Consider the following 22,760-nt stretch of genomic DNA (forward strand, 5'->3'; position numbering starts at 1 on the left):
TAGTGGGGATCTCCCCCTTAAATAGACTAATAGACATGGCAGATTGGGCTTTATTTCCTTCCCAAAGGAAAGACTATCAGAGAGGCTTTCTTAATTTGCACCAAAAAGTTGTTAATCCAGTGCAGATTTCCAAGATGTGAAGTCAAAAAACAGTTTGACCGTGAGAAACATTGTGCATAGCAGGGATTTGCTTCCCTACAGACACGCTCTCCCCTTGAATGCCTACGAGGCCTGTCTTTCTCCAGCATGCCTGCGATTGGAACAGTAAACTGGGATCATTAGGTGTCCATTCAGAATTTTTCAATAATCAGATCTCATTTGTGGAATGTTGTCTGTGGAAGTAAAAGTTCACTGTACTAATTTTTAAATATCATATTAATCCTTGAAAAGATATTATATCAGTATTATACTTCTTTCCCATGGGCTTTCCTCTTAGTTATTTCATTCCAAAGATGAGTAAATCTAGTGATTATAAGGTGTTGGGTGGTGGTAGAATTGAAAATCAATACATATATTACTTGGCATTCTTGCATTCAAAGCCTTGGCTCCACAGGGCAGCGAATGTGCTGTGTTTCCTGGAGGGCAGGCCCCGAGTTATATTTATCTTCCTATCTTTCAGGGCTCTTAGCCTGGTGCTTGGTGCAGTGTTTCCCTCAGTGTGTCTACTGAAGTGGGGCCATCCTTCACTTAAAGACTAGGGGTTGGGTACTGAGCCTGGTCGCCAGAGCCTTTCCAAATCCTGACACTGAAAAATGTTCGGCATGCATAAAGGACAGATTTACAAAAGCGATGTTGAGGAAAATGTTGCTAACTCGAAGGCAGAGCACCTTTTAGATGAACATATTAAAGAGGAAATTTTAAGTCAGGTGATATGTGGTATAATTCATGTATTATAAGTAATGAAACGGCTGGAGCGTTTTTCTATTTTTTACTATATCTTTGGGGAAAATATTGAAAATTAATAAGTTCCTGATATATTTGAGACACTTTAAGTAATCCAATTTTAAGTTGGCTGGAATAGGTAGATTAATAATATTCATTCACTGCGTCTCTAAAGCCAGCCAAAGTCGGATCTTACTTAAAATGTAATTAATCATAACAGAGATAGTGTGCATTTAAAGATATGCACAGATATGGAAAATTAAGCTAATGGGGTCTCACTTTAACAGCCCCGAGCTACTAACACACTACGTGCACATGGTGGTCCCTGCGCTCTGTCCAGGTCGCTCTTCCCCCTGCGGCAGCCTCGCCTGCCTTTCAGTTTCCCCAGGGCTTCCAGCTCTTGCATCAGGACTAGGCACTGGCTGAGCACTGTTCCTGGAGTGCCCACCTGCCCGCATCATTCTCCGTCTCAGCTTAAACATCACCCCCTCTGAGAGGCATTCCATGACCTGTCTAAACAGGTCCACTCCGGGGTTGCATTCTCTTGCACAGGTCTCTCCAGTTGCGCCCCATTTATGACACAATTGAAAGTTCGCATCATCAGGTACGAGGGCAATGATCCCACATCATTTCCTACATTGCTACCGATCGGTCTCCATCTCGCTCCCTCTGCACCATCACTGACCTTCCCACTGTTCCTGGTACACACAAGCCCCCTCACTCATCTGACCACCCGGGTCCTTCTGCCTGAATCATTTCGTCTCCAGGCCTTCTCACAGTCTTCCCTCAGGCCTCTGCTCAGATGTCATTGTATTTATGCAGCTTTCCTGACCATCTTATTTAAAACATCACCTGTCACCACTCTCTGAGCCCTTTCCCCATTTTATTTTCCTTCATGGCACTTCCCACTCTTAAAATTTTATTATATTTTGCTTTTTAAGGTGTGGCTTGTCTTTGCCACCACAAAGCAAGTGGGACTGTTGTTTGCACACCTACAGTCAGAGAGCCCTGTTCTTACCTTTTTTTGTACTTATCACAATATTTACTTTCATGTCATTTTTATTTGTTCCGTATACTTCCCTCATTCTAGCTCCCATTTTACATTCTCCACATAGCAGCCACTGCTCTGCTTATTACATAGACCTCTATCATTCACACCCTTGTGTAATCCCTTCCCTTTGGCTATAGGTGGGATTTGTGACTTGCTTCTAACTAGTAGAATTGGCAAAGGTGCTGGGATTGAACACTCACTGCACTCTTCAGCTCTTCATAAGGTTATCTTATATGGCAAAGCTGGTGGGATGTCACTCGCATGATCATATTACATTATATAAAACTGCCTTAGTAGACTGGAGCAAGAGAGACTCTCCTGCTGGCCTGAGGAGAGGGCCAAGTGTCAGGGCACTGGATGTGGCCCCTAGGACCTAAGAGTGGCACTAGGTCCTAAGCTAGTAAGGAACCAGGGCCCTCAGTCCTACCACCATAAGCAAGTGAAATTTTGTCAAAAACGGGAGTAAGCTTAGACGCAGAACCTTCTTTACTCAGGCTTCCTGATAACAGGCAGCCTGGGCGACCCCTGGATTGTGGCCTTGAGAGACCCAGAATAGAGGATGCTGGTCACGCCTGGACTTCTAAAGAAACTATGAGATGCTTATGTGTTGTTTGAGCCACTACGTCTGTGGGACTCTGTGATGCAGCACAGGACACTGATACACTGTGGCTGTATGTTTCTCATCCAGAGCTCTTGTGCCAAGCAGATCACTGCTGGGCCATCAGGCCATTTGCCCTGATCACTTTTGGTCCCTGGATACCTTACATTAAAGCAGGAGGTAAGTTGGGAAAGCCTGTCACATCATTTCAGCTTAGAATGAAGCCTTCTGAACCCCCTCGGGGTGGTTGGACAGGTCCACTCTGTGCTAACACTGAAGATATGTTTGAAACATAAAACAGAGAAAGGTACTTGGCACAGTGCCTGACACTCCGTAGGGGCTCAAGAAATGTCACTCGGCTTCTCTTCCCCGTGGCTTACAGCCCTCCCTGAGGGCATCTCAGCTGCTTACCCAGCAGTTCCTCCACAGGTAAGGTCTCCAGGGAAAATCACTGCAGGACCCTCCCCAAAACAGTATCATTGTGCCAAGCACCCACCCTCTATCTGCTCTGAAAACCTGAAGAGGCAAAGGCTCCTTATGTTTTCAAATTGTAGGAACCATTTAATGCTCCTGTGGGTAATTGCCTGCTTCCCCAGAGTGACTGAGGCCTGCACTGGCGCCTTGCAGCGCCCCCTGTGGAGGTGGGAGATGTTCCCTGTCCAGCTCGCGGCCTCTCAGGGCAGCTGCCTGCGTATTTTCTCTCGGTGCCTTAGAACTCCCCCCGTGCTTCCTAGCCAGCAGGAGCACAAGAGAGCTCTATCGCCTTGGCGGGAGGTGTTATATAAATATGTACCATTATTTGTGTTGAGGGTACCATGACTCAGTGCTAAAGTTACATATTTATATGGCAGTGGGCAAATCTTTCTCTTCCCTTTCCTTCTAATATTTTTCAAAAGAAACTGCAGAGGTTTGAGGAGATGTACCTAGGTCCTCATTATCGCGTAAGTCTTGAGTCCTTTAATAATGGTTAGTGTGCAAGGCCAGTGAAATGTTGCTCAGAGCGCAGGGAAGAGCAGAGGGTTCATGTTAGACTTGTAGATATTCTGAGATTTCTCCTGGAAAAATCAGGCCGTTTTACACAGTCACCACAGGTTGCCAGTGTGAAATATATACTGAAATGTTATTTATTGCATGCATTTTGTTGCAAATGTTAAGCCCCAAATGTAATTTAGTGTGATTTATACTAACATTCCAGTTCTAATCTCTGTACTAAACTTTGCAGATTTAGTTTAAATAATTGAGAATTAATATTTTTAATCTAACAAAAGACATCACTGAACTTTTGATAGGTAATAAAGAAGTAAGTAGAATTTTAGCTGTTGGTGGCCATTTCAGTGAAATGGCTATCAGTAACATTTCTCTCCTGCCAGAAGGGGGCAAGAGGAGAAAGAAAGGATATGTGTTGAGTGCCTGCTTTGATTACATTCATCATCTCATTTCACCATCACAGCAGTTCTATCAGTAAGTATTCTTTTTTAATTTTTATTATTTAGTTATTTTTTTATCAATAAGTACTATTACCGCTAACTCTTAACCAGGCACACTGAGGCTGAGAGGGGCAATCGCCTTTTCTTTCCTGCAGAGCAGGAATTGGAATCCTGTCCTGCTGGTCCTTTGTTAGCAGGTGCCCTTTTGTTAATTAGTAGGAAATGATAATAGAGTTTGTCACAGGAGAATACAGTTCTCATTTTTTTTATTTTCAAAAAGAGGCTGCATTTTCACATTTAAATGCAACTTTGGTCTCCTGTATTTTGACCGTGCTTGTTTACCGTGTTGGCTGTATTTAGTAATTACTTCGCCCTCATGAAATTCGATACTTTTCCACAAGAAGGGAGAATGAACTGCCTTTTATTTTCCTCGAAATATCTATTGGGTCTTTTTAAAAAACTCTTCTTTTTGTATAGACTCATCAACAGAAACCAGATCATTAGGACATAGTCTGGCTGTAGGATTCATTTTATTTATAGGAATAAAACGAAAGAAAAAAAAGGGAGGGTTTAAAAAAGGAATAAAGTTAAAATCTTTCAAGTAAGGTGACTGGTTTTGATCTCAGCAGTGGTTTTGGGAAGAATGGGCTTCATTGGTTTTGAAAATGTACATTCAGGTCCTTTGTACGCTGGGATAGAGGCCATGTACTCACTGGCAAACGACCCAGCCCACTTACCCTACTGGAATCTAACGCATGTGTGAGAGATGTGTAGATTTGAAAGGTCCTCTCTGTGCGAGAAGTTAGGCAGCTCCCCAAGGTCACCCAGTGGGATGACCTCCAGTATCCTTGCTTGTCTGCTTCCCCGGTCGCAGCATCTGTCACACTTCTTCACCTCTGCATCTTCGAACAGCCAGCGAGTGTAAATATAGCTGAAGCTCTACACTTAGTTGCTGACAATCCCAATTTGACCTATTTTAATAAAGAGGTAGTGAAGCAGTGAGCGCTGGAGTGTCTTTCTGAGACAAGAACAGGCTTTTGAGACACAGCTAGGATTTGAATTCTGCTCAGTTTTTTGTTTTTTACGTATCCTCGGACAAGTTACATCATTTCTCTGTGTTTCATTTTCCTTGTCTGTCAAATGGAGAAGCCAGCCCTGTCTCTTGTGTCATTGGTAGGTTTAAAGGGATGATATATGTGAATTACACATGGTAGATGCTCATGAAATGATAGCCATGGGGTAGGTCAGGGTCCTGATCTTCAGTTTCTCAAAGATATTTCAGGGTTCTTTCTAAGTTTTCAGACTGAATGGTAGCATTTATGGAAACTAGTACAAATCATTAAACATGTGTCTGCTAAAGGTTTCTGTTCTTCTGTGCAACTGAGGTTTGGTTTCTGTGAGGTAAGTAGAGACGTCAAAAGAATTAAGTTTCTAAAAGCAGTGAAACGTTTCCAGAAAATTACTTCTGTGTCTTCGGTCTTCCCTGATGGATGCTCAGTCTATTAGGTTTCTCCTGACAGTCAGAACATGAAGATGTGACTTGGAACGCTCTGGTCACCTCTTCTGCCTGATTGCGTCAACTACATTCATAAACACAAGCCAAGGGCAGGGGTTGGCATTTCTTCTTCCCTGTTGTGACAGTGTCCTGTCAATATGTTTTTCATTTGAAATTTCACAGTGGAAGAGGGAAGGAAGGCACTCTTAAGAGCATAATGCAGCAGTTTAAAGCAGGTTGTAATTTTTGTTTATTTACAGAAGGTCTCTCCCCAAACACTCCTGTCATGACCATTTGGGGGGGGGGTATAGGGTGAAGTGCAGAAGGGAAGGCTGCTCACCCCTGCCCCCCTCCAGCAGTGAACACCATTTCGCCCCCTCTGTACCCCTCCACCCCCCACTCTGGGCTTGGATTTTGTGCTGTGCCTCTTCATTCCACTTATCACTTAGGAGGCTGGGAAGGTTTTAGGAGCTCTCTGCCGGGAAAGGAGGGGAGGCGCAGAGACCAAGTGTATATTTCTTCTGATGTCTCAAGATGTGATGAATGGAAGTGCTGGTTCACAAGTGCCTGTTCAGAGACTCACGGGAACCAGTGGCCGGTCATCATACTTAGCAATGCTGTGTCTGAGTGCTGTATATAGGAACGCGCTCTGTTATCTGCTATCCTTCTTCCTATATTTGAAATATTTTCTTTTTTTAATTGAAGAAATATAGTATCCCTTAGCCATCGCAGCTGAGAACTAGAGTGCAGTAAAGTGCCCCACGGCTGGGGGTTAACCCGTGGTGTGCTGCTCCAGGTTTAACAACTGTCTGGAGGGGAGAGGGCGTGGAGGCTCAGGGAGACTGGAAAATCTGTCCAAGTTCTTACAAATTCAGGCAAAGACAGGATTCAGACCCAGGTCCAAGCCTGTTCCCTTTCCCAATCTTTCAAATCCTGTGAGAGGAAAAGTTGCAGGTGGAAACCCACAAATCTCCACAAGGCCCAAAGAAAAATTTTAAATCGTTGTCTAAAGGCCTGCACCAGTGGCTGTCAACCTGCTGTCTATCAGAATTCCTCAGGAAACTTTTTTAAACAGAGGTTTGAGGCCCCCACCTCCCTCTTGCTGATTTAGGATACTTATGGAGTTAGACGACAGAACATGTCTCCGAGGGTACTCTGGAGGCGTGAATAAGCAAGTGTGGGTATTGAAGTCCCACCTTTTATTGGTTCTGAACAACCACTTAATCTACTTGAGTAAGTCATTTTAATGGTTCTCAGATTTCTGTCTCTGCCCAGACCTTTCCATTGTGCTACAGACTCATGTGTTCCAGTCCCTACCTGACTCCACTAGGTTGCTTAGGCGCCTAAAACTTAACATGTTCAAGCTAAACTCTGCATTTTCACCACCATCTCATTACTGCTCTTCCTACAGTACTCCCCATTTTAGTGAATGCAACTCCATTCCTTCTACTTTCTCAGGCCCGAAACCGTAGTATAGTCACCTTTGATGCCTTACGTTGTCCCATACCCCGCATCCAATCTGTCAGTAAATTCTGTCAGTTCTGCATTCAAAACATATCCCAAATCAGACCACTCTGTTCTGAGCCACCATCATCTCTAGACTGGATTATTTTTATTTTTTGTAATCTTTATTATTGAGAGTGTTATAGATGTTCCCCCTTCTAGCCTGGATTGTTAAAGGAGACTCTTATTGGCCCCCCTGACTCCATTCTTACCCTCTGTAATCTATTCTGTATGTCAGCCCTTTTCAGTATAAGTCAGATCATGCCACTCTGCTCCTCAAAACCCTTTAATGTGTCCCATGCCATTAAAAATAGGACCCAAAGCCTTCAGGATGGTGACAGGGTCCTTAACTTATAAGAACTTGGACGGATTTTCCAGCCTCCTGAACCTCCGCATCCCCCATGTATGGATGCCGGCCGTCCCTCCATCCCTCCGTCCCTCCGTCCCTCCGTCCCTCTCCGCAAATGGGAATGAGACAACCAGGCCACAGGGTGGTGGTGGTTGTGGAGATTAAGTTTAAATCATTATATAAAGCTCCTGGCTTATGGTTAACAATAATCAAAGGCTAATTCCCAACCACCAAAATAAAACCACCAGAAGAAAAAGAAAACTTCTGTAGAATTTTGTCTCACCTTGATTTGGGAGGAGGTGGTTTATTCTTCCCCTTCCTGTTATCTAATGGCCTAGCCACAATTCCAGAAGTTTCCTTCTTTGTTATGTCTGAATAACATCCTACCATATATACACACACTACATTTGTGATAACATGGATGGACCTCGAGGATATTGTGCTCAGTGAAATACGTTGGGTAGAGAAAGATAAATAATCTTTGAGCTCACCTAAATGTAGAATCTAACAAAACCAAACTCATAGAAACAGAGATCACATTGGTGGATGCGAGAGGCTGTGGTTACGGGTGGGTGAAACGGGTGAAGGTGATTAAATTCAGGTGTAAAATAAGTCCTGGGAGTGTAATGCGTGACATGGTGACTGTAGTCGACAATACTGTATCATATTGTACTTAAAAGTTGCTAAGGGAATCAACCTTTAAAGTTTTCATCATAAGAAAACAATGTAACTGTGCAAGGTGATAGATATTAACTAAACATACTGTTGGTAATCATTTTGCAAGGTATACACATGTCAGATCATTTTGTTGTGCACCTTGGACTTAAACAGTGTTACATGTCAATTATGTCTCAATAAAACTGAATAAAAAAATACCAGGTGTTATCAGATAAGCTGCCTGCCTTTACATCTCCTTTTCGGCTCAAGACTCATCTGTTATCTGCATAGTGCAACCTGATGGATATTCTGTTAGACTTGGTATTTGCTGCAGTTGGGACACTTTGACACTTCCTCTTCAAAGTCTTCTCTTGCTCCTGGCTCCTGTGTTCTTCATCTCAGATTGGCATCGTCACCTGCCCAGGTATTCAGTGTAGTGACTCGAATGCAGTAGTTCAGTCACCTAGGGAACTTCAAAACTTCGATGGCCAGGCCACATGCCAAGCCAATTACATCAGGAATCTGGGAGTGGGACACAGGAATCAGTGTTACTGTTCTCTCCTGACCTCTTGACTGATTTGTAACTTACCAAAAAAATTGCAGTGTTCAGATCTTAGGTGTGTATCTCAGTGAGTGATTACAAACTGGTAGCCCTGTATAAAAGTGCCTACTTCAAGGAACTGAGTGTTGCCAGCATCCCAGAAACCCTGTCTCAGAACTTCACTGAAATAGAATCATAGAGCACGTTCTCCTTTGATCTGGTTCTTTTGCTCAACTTTATGTGTGTTGTTGCTCTTTTCTGTGATGTGGATACATTATAACCTTGTCCATGGGTATGGCCCTGTGTGCCTCCCATCACAGTGAGGGGAGTGCTGACTCTTCAGCTAGACAGACAATAAGCTCATTGAGAACAGAGGCAAGCCCTCGCTTCTCTCAGGAGCTCCCTAGCATAGTCCCTTACACATGGTAGGTGCTTAATAAATACTTGTTTTGCCTATTTTATCACAGGAAAAATACTTTTAAGAGCAGACTTTTGGTAAATACAAATTCAATCAGGCAGTGCAAATTCAGAAGTTTTCGGGAGGGGGAGGATACCTAATTGTTTCCATTGTAACTTATTTATTGATTCTTACTAATTTTCTCTTTTTTTATCCCTTTATCTGGGGCTCATAACTTAGCTTAAGGACCCTCTTTTGTTGGGGGGAAATGAGAGCCTCTTTCCATATTGTGGGAGATTGTCTCATCAGTTTCTTACCGTTTTCATATAAAGCAGTTTTTCATGGCAGCAATGAATTGCTTCTAAAGAGTTCATGTTGCCTGGCCGGGCATGGCTCAGCAGTTGAGCATCAACCTAGGATCCAGGGGATCGGGGTTCGATTCCCGGTCAGGGCACATGCCCAGGTTGCTGGCTTGATCCCCAGTCAGGGGCGTGCAGGAGGCAGCCGATCAATGACTCTCTCATCATTAATGTTTCCATCTCTCTCTCCCTCTCCTTTCCTCTCTCTGAAATCAATAAAGATATATTAAAAAAAAAAAAAAAGTCAGTGTTAATAAGAGTGAATGGGAAGTGGGATTCCACCCTGCTGCACTTTAAGAAATGGATTCGGGAGAAGTGAAAAAGCCCAGCAGCCTTAGAACTCTTAAAATCAAGTCTGGGTGAGGGCCACAGCAGGCCAGATTGCCATCAGCATGGCCTGTTGTCCTGAATCTCCCTGTCAGATCACAGAGTCAGTGTGTAATTAGATCCTATCAGCAGTCTCTAGCTCCATTTCAGAGCACAGTAGGTCATTGTGGTTTTACAAGGGGAAGGCTTTTCCCAAGGATTTGAAAAAATGATGTATGTGGAAGTATTTTATAAAAAATTTAAACTCTTAAATGAAATTACTTACAATTAATAAGTAAGTAACTGCTATCTGCTCAGCCCTGTGCTAGAACTCTGTAGGATGCAGTTTTTCAGCTTGCAGCAGGAAACAGACATGCAGAAAGGAGAGAAGTAAAATATCATGTGTGAGAGATGGTCAATATATGTGCAGGACACAGTGGAGACATAAAAGGAGGGAAGGGGTCACTCATCCTTGAAGACAGTTGAGGTAAAGGGCGATTGGGAAAGTGCTGGAGGCCTGCCTGGTGTGGTGGCAGGCAGACCGAGGAGGCCTTTCCAAGAAGACGAACAGTTCCAGCAGCTTCAGGAAACTGCCAGAAGTTTCCCGTGTCTGAAAGCTAGGGCATGCTTTCTTTGAGAAGTCTTGTATCTAAGAAGAATCACCTGAAGCAAGGGAATTGGAGAGTTTTAAGAATTATCCATCTGTCTCTTTTTTCTCAGCTTTGTATGAATGAAGAACCTGAGACTCAGGAACTATTTAACTCACAGAAAATCACGCAGCAAACACGCTGGCATGTCTGGAACTCGTAGAGATAACTAACCTTGATTGATCGAATTTCTATCATGTGCCGGTGTTGTGGCATACATTATATCATTTAATCCTTACATCAGCCTGACCCAGTGAGGGGGAGGTACCACTTACAGGTGAGATAACTGAGCTCCAGAATCACCCAGCAAGGAGTCAAACCAGGATTTGGACCCAGACAGTCTGACTCCAGGGTCTGTGTCTTAATCCCACTTTGTGAAACTGGTTCTCCTTTCTGGAATTCTTTCCACAGTGAGCAACTTTCCCCTACCTGCAGTTATTCTCTTTTGTGTTTATTCTGAAAGCACAGATTTGCAGAATTGACATAGTTACAGCTTTATAGACTCCCTGTCAAGGCTCTATCAAGGACAGATCGTAATTTTTTGTCAGTTGAGGTATTAGACCATCAAACACTGTATCAGTCAGGGTTTAATCAGAGCAGCAAAGCCATTGTGGATAAATGAGATTTACGATAGGAATTAGAGCTTGCACAGTTATAGGAAGATCTGGGTAAATAAAGCCCCCCCCAAAAAAAGTAGAGTTGAAAAATCAGAGAAAGGTTGCCGACCGGCCCTGACCCAGGTGAATGAACTGAGGCATCTGGAAGGCAGGCAGGTCCCGCTGCTGGAATAGGGCTGCGAAGGGCCGATGTGGAAGGTATGGAAGGTTGTTGGCCCGTCAAGGTAACCGCCTCTGAACGTTTGCAGCCGAAGGTGTGTGGGGGGTCTGGGGTCCCTGTTGGCAGCAGAATCGGCACGCGAGAAGAGCTGGCCACCGCGTAGGGAGGAGCGAGGACGGTGGAACCCCCTGCACCTCCGCATGTGCCCCTCGCCTCTGCCTGCCACTGACAGCTGTCGGAGCGCGAAGGCCGCTGCTTCGCCTTTACCTCCCAAGTCCTGCACGCCCTCGCTTTGCACCAATTCCAGCTAAGAAACGTGGGGAAGGGATTCTGGGAAATGAAGGTCCCCGTACAGCCAAGTGACAGCAGAGGGCTCGGGCACCGGGAGACACAGGACACGGAAGGGAAAGAAAGGAGTGCTCTCCCTCTCCACCGCCTACTGCGTGGGCACGGGCTCGTTACTCTTTTAGCTCTTTACCATCGAATTCCGATAACAAACTCATGAATGAGATGCTTTCTTAGGGGTACACAGCTAACAAGATTTAGAGCCTGGGGCTTTACCTGTGTCTGTATAAGCCGAAAGCTAGTGTTCATCTTAACACACGCTGCTGCTTCCCGTGACAGACAAGGCCTGTTTTCCTGTTCGTCATTTGGATTCAGAAATAAAAATGTTTAAAGCTAAGATTTAGCAGAAGTGCTGGGTTTTCAACATTCCCAGCTGGTTACCACAGTAGATAAGCAGCCTCAGGAGACACGAGCGGTGACTCACTCACGCAGACGCCACTTTTAGGCCGGAGTGAAGGAGCTGCTGTTGCTCCCAGCAGAGCCTGGCCTGCCCGTCGGCTGCGCCCAGAATTAGAAGCGCGTCAGGGGCTACATTTGACGGCTGGGAGTGGATTTCAGATTGAGCCGTGGCTGCCCCTGTTTGTCTCCCTTAAAAGATAGCACAGATTTGGGGGCCAAAAAAACACATCTCTTTTAGCAGAGGACTGAACCCTTTTGTGAAATACTGATTTTATGGTCGTTCTGATTTTACTTTCTGCTGTTTAAATTTCCTGGTACGTTTTCTTCAAGAAACCAACTAGATGTGGACCCATCAAGCCCTTTCCTCTGATTCGTTTTCTGATGGCATTTCACTTGTTAATCCTTGTTAATGTCTCTCTTCCCAGCCCATTCTCTTTCTACCAGTGAACGTGTTTTCGGTAGAGCTTTTGGGTTGAAAGACCCTGAGGTTAGAGCAGTGCCCAGATTGTCACTGTGCGTGGTGTTTATTCACTTCAGCCACTAAGTTAGGTATACTGAGGGGAAAGAAAGTGGGAAATATTTTAAATTCAGTTTTGTAAAATAGAAGTAATACATGTACATATTATTTTTAAAAATTAATAGTTTTGCCCGGCCGGGTGTGGCTCAGCGGTTGAGCGTCGACCTAGGATCCAGGCGATCGGGGTTCGATTCCTGGTCAGGGCACATGCCCGGGTTGTGGGCTCCATCCCCAGTCAGGGGCGTGCAGGAGGCAGCCGATCAATGACTGTCTCATCATCGATGTTTTCATGTCACTCTCCCCCTCTCCTTTCCTCTCTCTGAAATCAATAAAGATATATTTTAAAAGTAATAATAAAAAAATAATAGTTTTACAAAGCTTTTAAAAATAATAATTATTTTATTTTTTATCTTTTTAACGTCTTGCTTACATTTCACTAATTCTTCCCAAACCCTCTGCCACTCATGAACGTCCTCTCCATGCACTGGACATTGTCAGGCGTTGGTCACCTTTGAGATTCCCAGTGCTGCATTCTGGATCGGTCGCTGTCTTAGTTTGGGTTCCCCCAGAATCAAATCCATGTAGCAAGGATTCGAGCACAAGTGGTTGATTTGGGAGGTGATTCCAGGAAACCCTTTCGGGGAAGTCGGGAAGGAGAAGAGGCAATAAACGAGACATTAGAAAGCAAGGTACAGTGGTGGACAGCTGTAACTTGATCCCACGGGGGGACAGGGGAGTGTGTCGCTCCCCTGAAGCTCCTGGCCCACTGAGCTGCACATACCTGGTTATGTGTCCTGTCAGCTGCAGTTGGCACTGTGACAATCTTGAGATCTCCCTGTGTCATCATTTTCACCACTCTCCTTACCTTGGGTCCCTTTCGTGCATTTGAAAATACCACTATTCTACCCTTATACATCATTGATAATTTGAACATGGAATTGTAGATGATTTTCTCTAAGAGACGGTGCTCTATTGTTTTCTGAGGAAATTTCTCATGTTCATGGTTTTCTTATGTTCCTTCTAATTCTTGATATTTTATACGCAACCTATTTTTTTTTTTTCTCTCTGAAAGTTTCCAGGAACTTCTCTTTGTCCCCAGCTTTATGAAATTTCATATGAATGGTTCTTAGTATGGACCCTTTTATCCACAGTGCTGAACGTTCAGTAGATCCTTTCAGTTTGGAAACACATGTTCGCTAGTTCTGGGAAATTTTCTTGGACTTTTAAAAAGAACTTCCCTTTTATTTCTGTGTTCTTCCTTTTTAGAACTTTCATTATTCAGCCTCTAGACCTGAACTGATGCTGGTTTTATGCTTCCTGGTATTTTTATCTCTTTTCTTTTTATTCTACTTCAGGGAGATTTGCTTCAACCGTCATCTACGTTTCCATTGATAGCTAAATTTTATGTTTTATTTAAATGCATATTTAAACTTTAATTATGTTTTAATTTCTGAGTGTTCTTCACGATCTCTTTTATTTTATGGATAAAAGCATATTAGACACCTGAGAATATTAATGATAGGTATTTTTCCCTCCCTCGATGGTTTGTTTCCTATAATTTCTATGTTTGTTTTGACTAATGTTAGAAGCTTTCTTCAAAATCTGGTGACAGCCGCTGTCATTTCTGCTTAGGTGTAGGACAGCAAAGCTGTGTGTGTGTAGGGTGGAGGGCGGGTCATGGTGCTTATTAACTATAATGGCTTCATTCTAGGGTGATCGTTCTGGGATTGTTGCATTGGTACTTCCAGCTGTGTGTGTAGGTTTCTTCTCTTGGGTTGGTTGTATTTCCCAAAAAAGAACCTTCTAGTCCGCTGCCCAGAGGATATATACCTCGCTGCCAGTTCTCGGGGGATACGTGGAGGACGTAGGCTGACATGTCCCACAGTTCACTGTGTAGATTGGCACTAATGCCCTGTTTTCAGTAGGGAATTTCACCACCAGCAGGGTCAGGTCTCTTCCTTTTCTCAATTAAAATATTCTATTTGATTGGGACACCTTTTATACAACCAAAGAAACCAATTTTCTAGGACATGAGACAAAGGATGTGAACAGTCTCTTATATGAACCACTGCCCTGATCGTGTACTAGTTTCCCGGAGAGCCATTCATTCATTTAGCATTTTCTTCAGCCGACGTGTGTTAAACATCTGGGTGCACGGCTTTATGCTCACCCTCTCTGGGAGATACATGGGGCAACGTACCAGGATCCTGCTCTCATGGACCAGGGGAGAGGGTGCCGCCTGGAAGCTGTTTCTGCAGTTATCCCAGTGGGGGTCACTGGAACTGGGCTAGTGAAGGTGGGAGAGTAAGGATGGGACATAGAGAGCTTGTGACAATTTGTAAGAAACAGTAAAGCTGCGGCAGGAAAATAAAAACAGTAAAGGAGAGAGGTCAGGTCCCTTTAGGAGAGAAGAGGGTCCCTAGGGGCACATCCAACTTGGTGAATCAGGTCAGGCTGAGACCATATTACAGGAATTCCGGTATGTGGAATTAGTATTTTTCAGGCTTACTCTCTGCTTTTTTGAAATACTACTTTGAAAAATCATTTTTAAATGATTATATTAACACTTAAAAATGGTTAACTCTGAAGTCTGGTGATATTTTTTCAGGGACACAGAAATTTTACTAATCCAGGATTCTTAATAAATATTTAATGGGTTTGTGAATGAATTTAAAAGCAGTTTTTCAAATGTGTGGATTATTAGGTATTTTAGATGATTTGCAGAAATAAACTAATAGACTATGGTGTTCTTCCCCCTTCTCATTAAACTGTAGAATATATTCACGATGTTCTTAAGTAGTTAGAAGAATACGACTCTCCATAACTGAGCAACATTCAAAATGATGAATTTGAAAATTAGCTACAGTATATTAAAACGGTTATAATTACTTCTGGGAATTACTTACCAGAAGACAACTCTTAACAGAACCAAGATATAAGCACATCAACAGCCAGCTTTCATAGAAGGAATAAACCTGTAGCTTGTAGAATGGTCAGCACAGGATTTGAAGGGATAACACCATGTGTGGTTTCCGTACCCTGTCCTTGATCTCACTGGTCTCCTTTCCTTCTGTTCCTTTGGTACTTGTTATTATCTGCTGTTTATTTCTTTTTTTTAATATATCTTTATTGATTTCAGAGAGGGGAAAGGAGAGGGAGAGAGAGGTAGAAACATCAATGATGAGAGAGTCATTGATCGAGCCCGCAACCCGGGCATGTGCCCTGACCGGGAATTGAACCCTGATCGCCTGGATCCTAGGTTGATGCTCAACTGCTGAGCCATGCCCGGCCGGGCTGTTTCTCTTTCATTTGTGCCGTTGTGACTCCTTGTCTGTTCCCCCAGGACCTTGCACATGGCAGCCGGCACTGTGTTTATGTTTGTTGCCCCTGTTTACCTGGTGCCTTACTATATTGTGAGCACCTTGAGGCCAGGGGCTGCGTCTTCCCTGGATCTGATATGGCTAATTGTAGAAAAGGCTTTGAAAATAGAAGCTAATGATACCATCCCCTCAAAAATGTGTGTGACTATGTGCCATTTTCAGTTTTTGAAATTTGACATGTATGATGCACTTTTCTATGAAAAGCAGAGTAAAGAAAACATGCATCATATTTTTTCCAGTTCCCACTACACTTTGCATATTGCTTTTAGCCTGACTGTTACTCTATGTAATTCTAAGCTTACAGATACTTCTCTCTGGAATTTTTCTTTGCAATTTGCACCCCTATAAACTAGGGTGATGCTGTACTTCTGTGGCTCACTGTCATCCCCTGGATGACACTTCGTATACACATTTCACTCAGATTGCTTTTAAAATAGATGCTACCCTCAGTTCCCTCTAGGTTTGTCAGGGCAGGGACCATAGCTGTCTTGTTCATTGCAATATGCCTGGTGTAGGGTTGGGAGGGGGTCTTCTCATGGTAACTCTCTTACCACCAGTCTCAACCTTTGAGGCCCGAAGTTGAAATGAAAGCCTATTTGAAACAGATGTTCAAGATTCAGTGTCAGCCACTGGATGCTGGCAGTGCCTGTAGCTGTGATTTCTCTTGGGTTTTGGTACTGAGCGATCTTGGGCAGTCCTAGGTTAATGTACCGTCTCAACTCTAATAATGAAGCTGAGGAAGCCTTGTATCCTAGCATCATGTAAATTATGGACTTTAGCAGTGTATTAGTAAAACAGTTTCTTCTACTACAACACTAATTGCTTTCTAGGCATCTTCTTGTATAAGAATTTAAGCAAAAAAAGAAATCGAAATGCTGTCTTTGTGGCACAGAACTAATTTTCCGATACAATTATGTGCTAAGAGAAGTGATTAAGTGTGTTTAATGAATGCAGTATTTCTGTTCTTCGTGGGTCTGTTTGCTGTCAGAATTTTAGCTGAGAAGTGATTTTGAAAATAGTTCCATTTTATACAGGGTGTAATCGAAACATGGCATAAGGCCCACACTGCAAGAGTTAATTTTCTACTTTAGTCCACGGACTACTAGACTTGAAATACAAGACTAGAATTCTAAAACTAGATTCCCTGTGCGATAGAGATCACATAATCCAATAGTCTTCAAAATGCTTTCCATGGGGCCACCCAGCTCCACAGAGGCCCTGCCAAGACCACCACAATGAAGAGAGGCCTGGAAAGGGCACAGGAAGAGCACATGAAGACTTTACCTTTTCTAAGTTCCTCTTAAGATTTTGAGAGAGTTTAGTGATTTAAAAAATATATGCCTATGTGTATGTGTATGTCTATCTCTACCTATACCTATATCTATATCATCTATATATCTGTCTGCCTGTGGACCAAACTCCACATATTATAGATGAAGACACTGAAGCTAGGAAGGAGAGGGTGCAGTTTTCAGTAGCTGAGCTGGTTTATAGACTGGTTAAGGCCTGAGTCGTCACCCAGTCCTCTTTCTGCTTTATTACATTGCCTACTTTGAAAGCCTATTATCTCTTTGCCTTCAGCTTCCAGAGCTAAACTCAGCATGATTAACACAATGTCAAAAATCCGCGGCCAGGAGAAAGGGCCAGGCTATCCCCAGGCGGAAGCGCTGCTCGCAGAGGCCATGCTCAAGTTCGGAAGAGAGCTTGGAGACGACTGCAACTTCGGTAATGAGTGCTTTCTCCTATTTTAATTCTCCCGTTTGACCATTGGGATTTTAGTGCCAGAAAGAAACTCTTTAGGAAATTATTCAGACTATTTCGTATTTTGATTCTCAGTTTTAGGCCCTGTATACAAGGGACAAAAATTAGTCTTCAGAATTGTTTCAACATTTTTAGTGTGGTTTGTTGTAGGGATTTTGTTTATTTTCTAGTTCCCTGATGAGATCCCAATTTATACAGTAGGGGATTGACATATCCAAATACCTGGACCCTTACTATTGAGTATATCTGGCAGTGACTGGATATTGAGGCAGAACAATAGTCACAATGAGTGTGATTTAACACAATGCCCCATGGGCTTTCTCTTAGATCTCTGCTCTTTTGTATGTGGTACCAACTTCTTGTGCCTCAGATGAGACATATCCTGTGACCCTCAGCTACATACTGAGCAGCTTTTGTTTTCATTCCCTTCTGATGTGAGGTCTTAGCAAATGATGGTCTTAGCAAATGATTTGCTCCTGAGAAATGTATTGCCCTTAAGCAGGAAAGCTGGTAATTATAAGGAAGGGCAGGGAGCTTCCCAAATTGCTTTTTAAAGGAAAAGCAAAATTTTATAAGAGACACCACCTCCTCAGGGGGCACTGCGTCTGTTGCTGGTGTGAACTGACAGCTGCATACTGTCTCTCATCTCGGTTGTCTTCGGGAGACAGGCAGGCGTCCGCGGGTTTTCTTCTGTGATGGGCCCTGTCAATGCAAGTGCATTTCCCCTCTGCTCTTTAACATACAGGAGCTTCATTTCCCCCTTCTAGGCCCAGCACTCGGTGACGTGGGGGAGGCCATGCGGGAGCTCTCGGAGGTGAAAGACTCTTTGGACATGGAAGTGAAGCAGAACTTCATTGACCCCCTTCAGAATCTTCATGACAAAGACCTGAGGGAAATTCAGGTATCTGCCACTAGTCCTCTGGGAAGTGGGCAGTTTAGGTTGTGCAGGTGCGGGTGCCCTTTCCTTTAGAAAACATTTTTTAAGTTTATTTGCACGTTGTCAGCACTGGGCACATGAATTGCAAAACAGTCCAGCAAAATAAATTATAAGAAACCAGAAATGCAATACTTTTTGCCCCACTGTTAGGACTGTGCCACCCACGGACATTACATTTGATCTCCACATTCAGTTTTCAAGATCTTTGAAGCTTTTTTTCCTCCAAAAGGATAATATTCTTTCCCTAATAATACATAATTATATTATTTATTCTCTGGTTGTCTGGACTGGTTTCATTCTCTAAAATGCTAGCTGCACTAGTTGTTAGTTAAATCAGTAGTTTTTATATTTGCGTAACAGTTGTTAGGATTGAGAAAGGACACACAGCTGTTTTCTTCCTGAAACATGTGGAAAGCTGAGCTATTCCAAATAAAGTTCAACGGGCTTTGCCTCTGACTAGGCGTGTAATGTTTGCTCACTCATTCCTCCCACAACTATTTGTTGACCGTGTCTGAAATGTGGCTTCCTTTATTGAGAAATGGGTGCTGTACCTTGAAGTCTCCTAGATCCCCTTATTCTGGCTTCAGCCCCCTGCAGCCCCAGCACTGGCTCGTGGCTGCACAGTTAGTAAGGGGCAGACTCGCTCTCAACCTAAAACAGAACTCTGACTCCAGTTCGCTGTGCCATGGCTGACGCAAGTTCAGCCTTTTTGCAAGGGTTTCCCTCCAAAGGAACAAACATCGAGCTTTGGGTCAGAGCATGGGTTGGAGGCAGGGTGTGCAGTGGGAGGGAAGGTCTGGGGTGTTTTTCTTATTTCTTTCCTTCTCATTTCTTCACCATTCCCAACTCTGTTTTCATCTGCCTCTTGCTCTGTACACACCCAAGATCGAAGGAATTCCAGCCCATTCCCCTACCTGTTAGTAATGGAACATGGAGGCTCTTAGGAAGAAAATACTTTGTAGCTCTGAGAAACCACTTTTTCACTTGGTCACTGAAGGTGTTGGGCAGAGACTGGACAGCATGTGGTGGGATGATGCAAGGAGGGCTTGAAGTGCCCTGTGGGCATTAGGTCCCTTCTAAGGCTCCTTCTGAGTCAGATTTTGTGACTGAGTGTCAAATGGGAGACCTAAACTAATCAGTGGTTCCCTAAAAGCTGCTTCAGTCAACGAGGCTAAGTGCTAAGATGTAGATTCCCAGGCGCCAGCCCTGGATATGCTAATTTAGGTGATCAAGAATCCATATTTTAAATAAGCCATTAATAATGAATCAGGCAGTTCTAACAGATTGGATTACCTCAGGGATAAGTCCTTTCTAGTGCTAAGGCTCTATGATTTGAAATCAAGAATTCCACCTGGCCGGGCGTGGCTCAGCGGTTGAGCATAGACCTAGGATCCAGGTGATCGGGGTTCGATTCCCGGTCAGGGCACATGCCCGGGTTGGGGGCTTGATCCCCAGTCAGGGGTGTGCAGGAGGCAGCCGATCAGTGACTCTCTCATCATTGATGTTTCTCTCTCTCTCTCTCCCTCTCCTTCCCTCTCTCTGAAATCAATAAACACATATTAGGAAAAAAAAAAGAAATTAAAAAAAAAAAAAAGAAATCAAGAATTCCATTTTTTCTTCATTTCAAGGAAAGTGGGGGTTTTTTCTGCCTTCTCATAAGATATCATTTCCCCTGGAGCTGGGGATTTGCAGGCTCTGTGCTTTCCGCGTGTAGAGCGTGTGTACACATTCCCAGCTTCTATCTGGAAGGGGAAGGCAGATTCCAGCCTGGATTTGTCTCAGTGAGGGCAAAAAATAAATAAATAAAGGTTCCCCACAGCGGTTGGAAGCATTTTCCCCACTGATGCATGTTTGTTTGGTTTTTGTCTGGTGACATGATATTTTAGAACGTAGCCTGCTTCATTTTGGAAGCTAACAGGCATGTTGGAGAAGTGAACTCTAAATAGGCCATTTCCACGAGTCCTTTCAAAGTGTAAGCCTGCCCCCGACTTTTTCAGCATCATCTAAAGAAGCTGGAGGGTCGACGCCTGGACTTCGATTATAAGAAGAAACGACAAGGCAAGATTCCAGATGAAGAGCTCCGGCAAGCTCTGGAGAAGTTCGACGAGTCTAAAGAAATAGCTGAGTCAAGCATGTTCAATCTGTTGGAGATGGATGTGAGTGACTCTCCTGTGGTTTTTCATTTAATCTTCCATGAGGCTCAAGGTTAATGTGCTAAAAGGTTACATCATTAAAAGTGTTAATATTTGATCACACTATGCGATGAGAACTTCAGTTGATTTAAAAAATAATAATTTGAATTACAAAGTAGATTAGAAATGGTAAGTTTTTTTCCTGTATTTCTATAGTTTAACTATATTTTTGTCTACTAATGATCTCACCAATAGTGGGGAGATAAAGAATATTCCTGATGACTCGTGTGTCAGCCCAATAGCTAAAAAAAAAAATACTCTGTTGAAATGCAGGGCAGATTGACTGCATATTGTATAAGACTATCAACTAAAATGCATTCAGAAGAGTGTTAAACATGGGTTAAGATGTTCTGTATTTTGAAGTAAAGTAAAGTCTTTCAAAGGTAATTTCAATTGAGATTGATGACTGTAGCATAGATACTCCATTTGGGGAATAGATGAGATGGTTTAAAGGCTGCTGTCACATTTCCAGAGGACTAACTTATTACTCAGAGCTTTAGAAGTTACATTCCAACCGCTGCTGTATGAAACCTGTTACCAGCCTTCCTGTCCTTGCTCACCCCACCTCTGGCCCATTTACTTGCTGACTGACTTCCGCCAAGATGTTTACAGAGCCTTTGTGCACTTACCATTAACTGCTTTTCCCTGACTGGTGTCAGAGGGGGCATGCTGACCATGCCCAGACTTTCCCATCACCCAGAGGCAGTGTAGGTTTGTGTTTATGTAAAACAACATGTGTCCACCTACCTACTTAAGAGGAGTGCCGTAGGCATGGGGGAGGCCAGGGGTGACCTGAGTCACAGTGCTCCTGACCTGCACCCGGGGCTGTACCGCACCCCAGAACTTATGGGCCAGCACCGCCTCTGTTCATTTGGAGGCCACTGTTCAGCTAGATCACAACACAAGATGCAAAGTGAAGAGTAACCGAGTATGCTTAGAATATTAGCGCTGGAATGAAACCAAATGTCACTTGACCCAACCCCTTTACCTTACAGATGAGGCTCACAGAGGACAAAAGATTTTCCGTGGTACCACATGCTGCCCATGGTGCCTCATGTGAGGAATCAATATTCACGTTTTTATTAACAGCACTAGTATTGACTTAGCATGAAAAGTATAGGGAGCAATGGATCCTTTGGTCAATACATGTCTTTTCTTATAGGGTATCAGTAAAATAAGGCAAACCCTCCAGAAGGGTGTAGCTAAGCATGAGACTGTTTGATGAGAGCTGTGTAATCGTCAGGAGGATTCTGAATACTGTTGCTTCTCCTCGTAGAACTAGAATTCCCAAGCATAAGGATGCTTTCTTATCCTTCATTGATTTGGAACCTGTAAAGCTCTGTGTCTTAGTGGGCTCACCACGCAGTCAGGGTGTCACCAACCCCTGGGCTGTGTGTCACTGGCAGCCCTGTCATATGCACAGGACAGTAGTAGCTGCTCACGGACAGTAACCTAGTAACTAAGGTGTAATTCCTCCCATCGGTCTGCAGATCGAACAGGTGAGCCAGCTCTCTGCGCTCGTCCAAGCCCAGCTGGAGTACCATAAGCAGGCAGTCCAGATCCTGCAGCAAGTCACCGTCAGACTGGAAGAAAGGTATTTGACAGTTCCCTGCATTTTACATTCCCATTTTCTTGTTATAAAAATGACATGGAAATAATGGAGAAAATACAGTTGAAGAAAAACCTCTGCCAGGATTCCTGCTGATCCTGTATGGGCACCCTGTGGGTCATTTGTTTTGCTTTTATTTCTCCTGATGTTTTGTTTTACTTTGTTGCACTGAATCTAATTTCATGTGTATGCGAAGTCAGTATTAGGATTATATTTTGGCTGCCACAGATGGGACAGCAGGATGCTCCGATGATAATGGATGCAACTTACTGATCCGCTGCTCTGTGTGGGTACTGAAGGCATATCATCATCAATTATACAACAGCCTTGAAGGCCAAGCATTGTCAGCCTCTCCTAACAGATGAGCAAACTGAGGCTCAGGGAGCTGCCTAAGTAGCTCTGGGTCACACAGTGGTTCATGATCAAGCATAACCTGTTTGAGAGCTGTACCTTTCACACCTTGTGTTTGTCTGAATGGCTACCAAGTCCGTCAGAGAGGGCTGCTTTCCTGTGCCTGTCCCACCTCCTCAGAGGTGCCCACAGCAGCGCTGTGGTTGTTTTCTTTGTGAATGGGGCTCCCTGGAGTTGGGGGGGCAGCCTGCTCAGCTGTATACAGTGGCCCTGCCCTATA

The 22,760-nt window shown here is 43.7% G+C and overlaps 1 protein-coding gene across 4 annotated transcripts in view; it reads left to right on the plus strand.

The window, feature by feature from the left end:
* SH3GL2 (SH3 domain containing GRB2 like 2, endophilin A1) overlaps nt 1–22,760 on the plus strand; it is a 185,869-nt gene that overhangs the window by 158,074 nt on the left and 5,035 nt on the right. For all 4 annotated transcript variants that reach the window (XM_081151649.1, XM_081151652.1, XM_081151650.1 and 1 more), the window contains 4 exons: nt 17,212–17,355; nt 18,159–18,292; nt 20,326–20,484; nt 22,011–22,114. In XM_081151649.1, coding sequence (XP_081007775.1) covers nt 17,212–17,355; nt 18,159–18,292; nt 20,326–20,484; nt 22,011–22,114 — 541 coding nt within the window. The remainder of the gene's footprint in view (nt 1–17,211; nt 17,356–18,158; nt 18,293–20,325; nt 20,485–22,010; nt 22,115–22,760) is intronic.

This window comes from Miniopterus schreibersii (genome assembly GCF_964146895.1).
Source record: "Miniopterus schreibersii genome assembly, chromosome: 11".
Classification (NCBI taxonomy): Eukaryota; Metazoa; Chordata; class Mammalia; order Chiroptera; family Miniopteridae; genus Miniopterus; species Miniopterus schreibersii.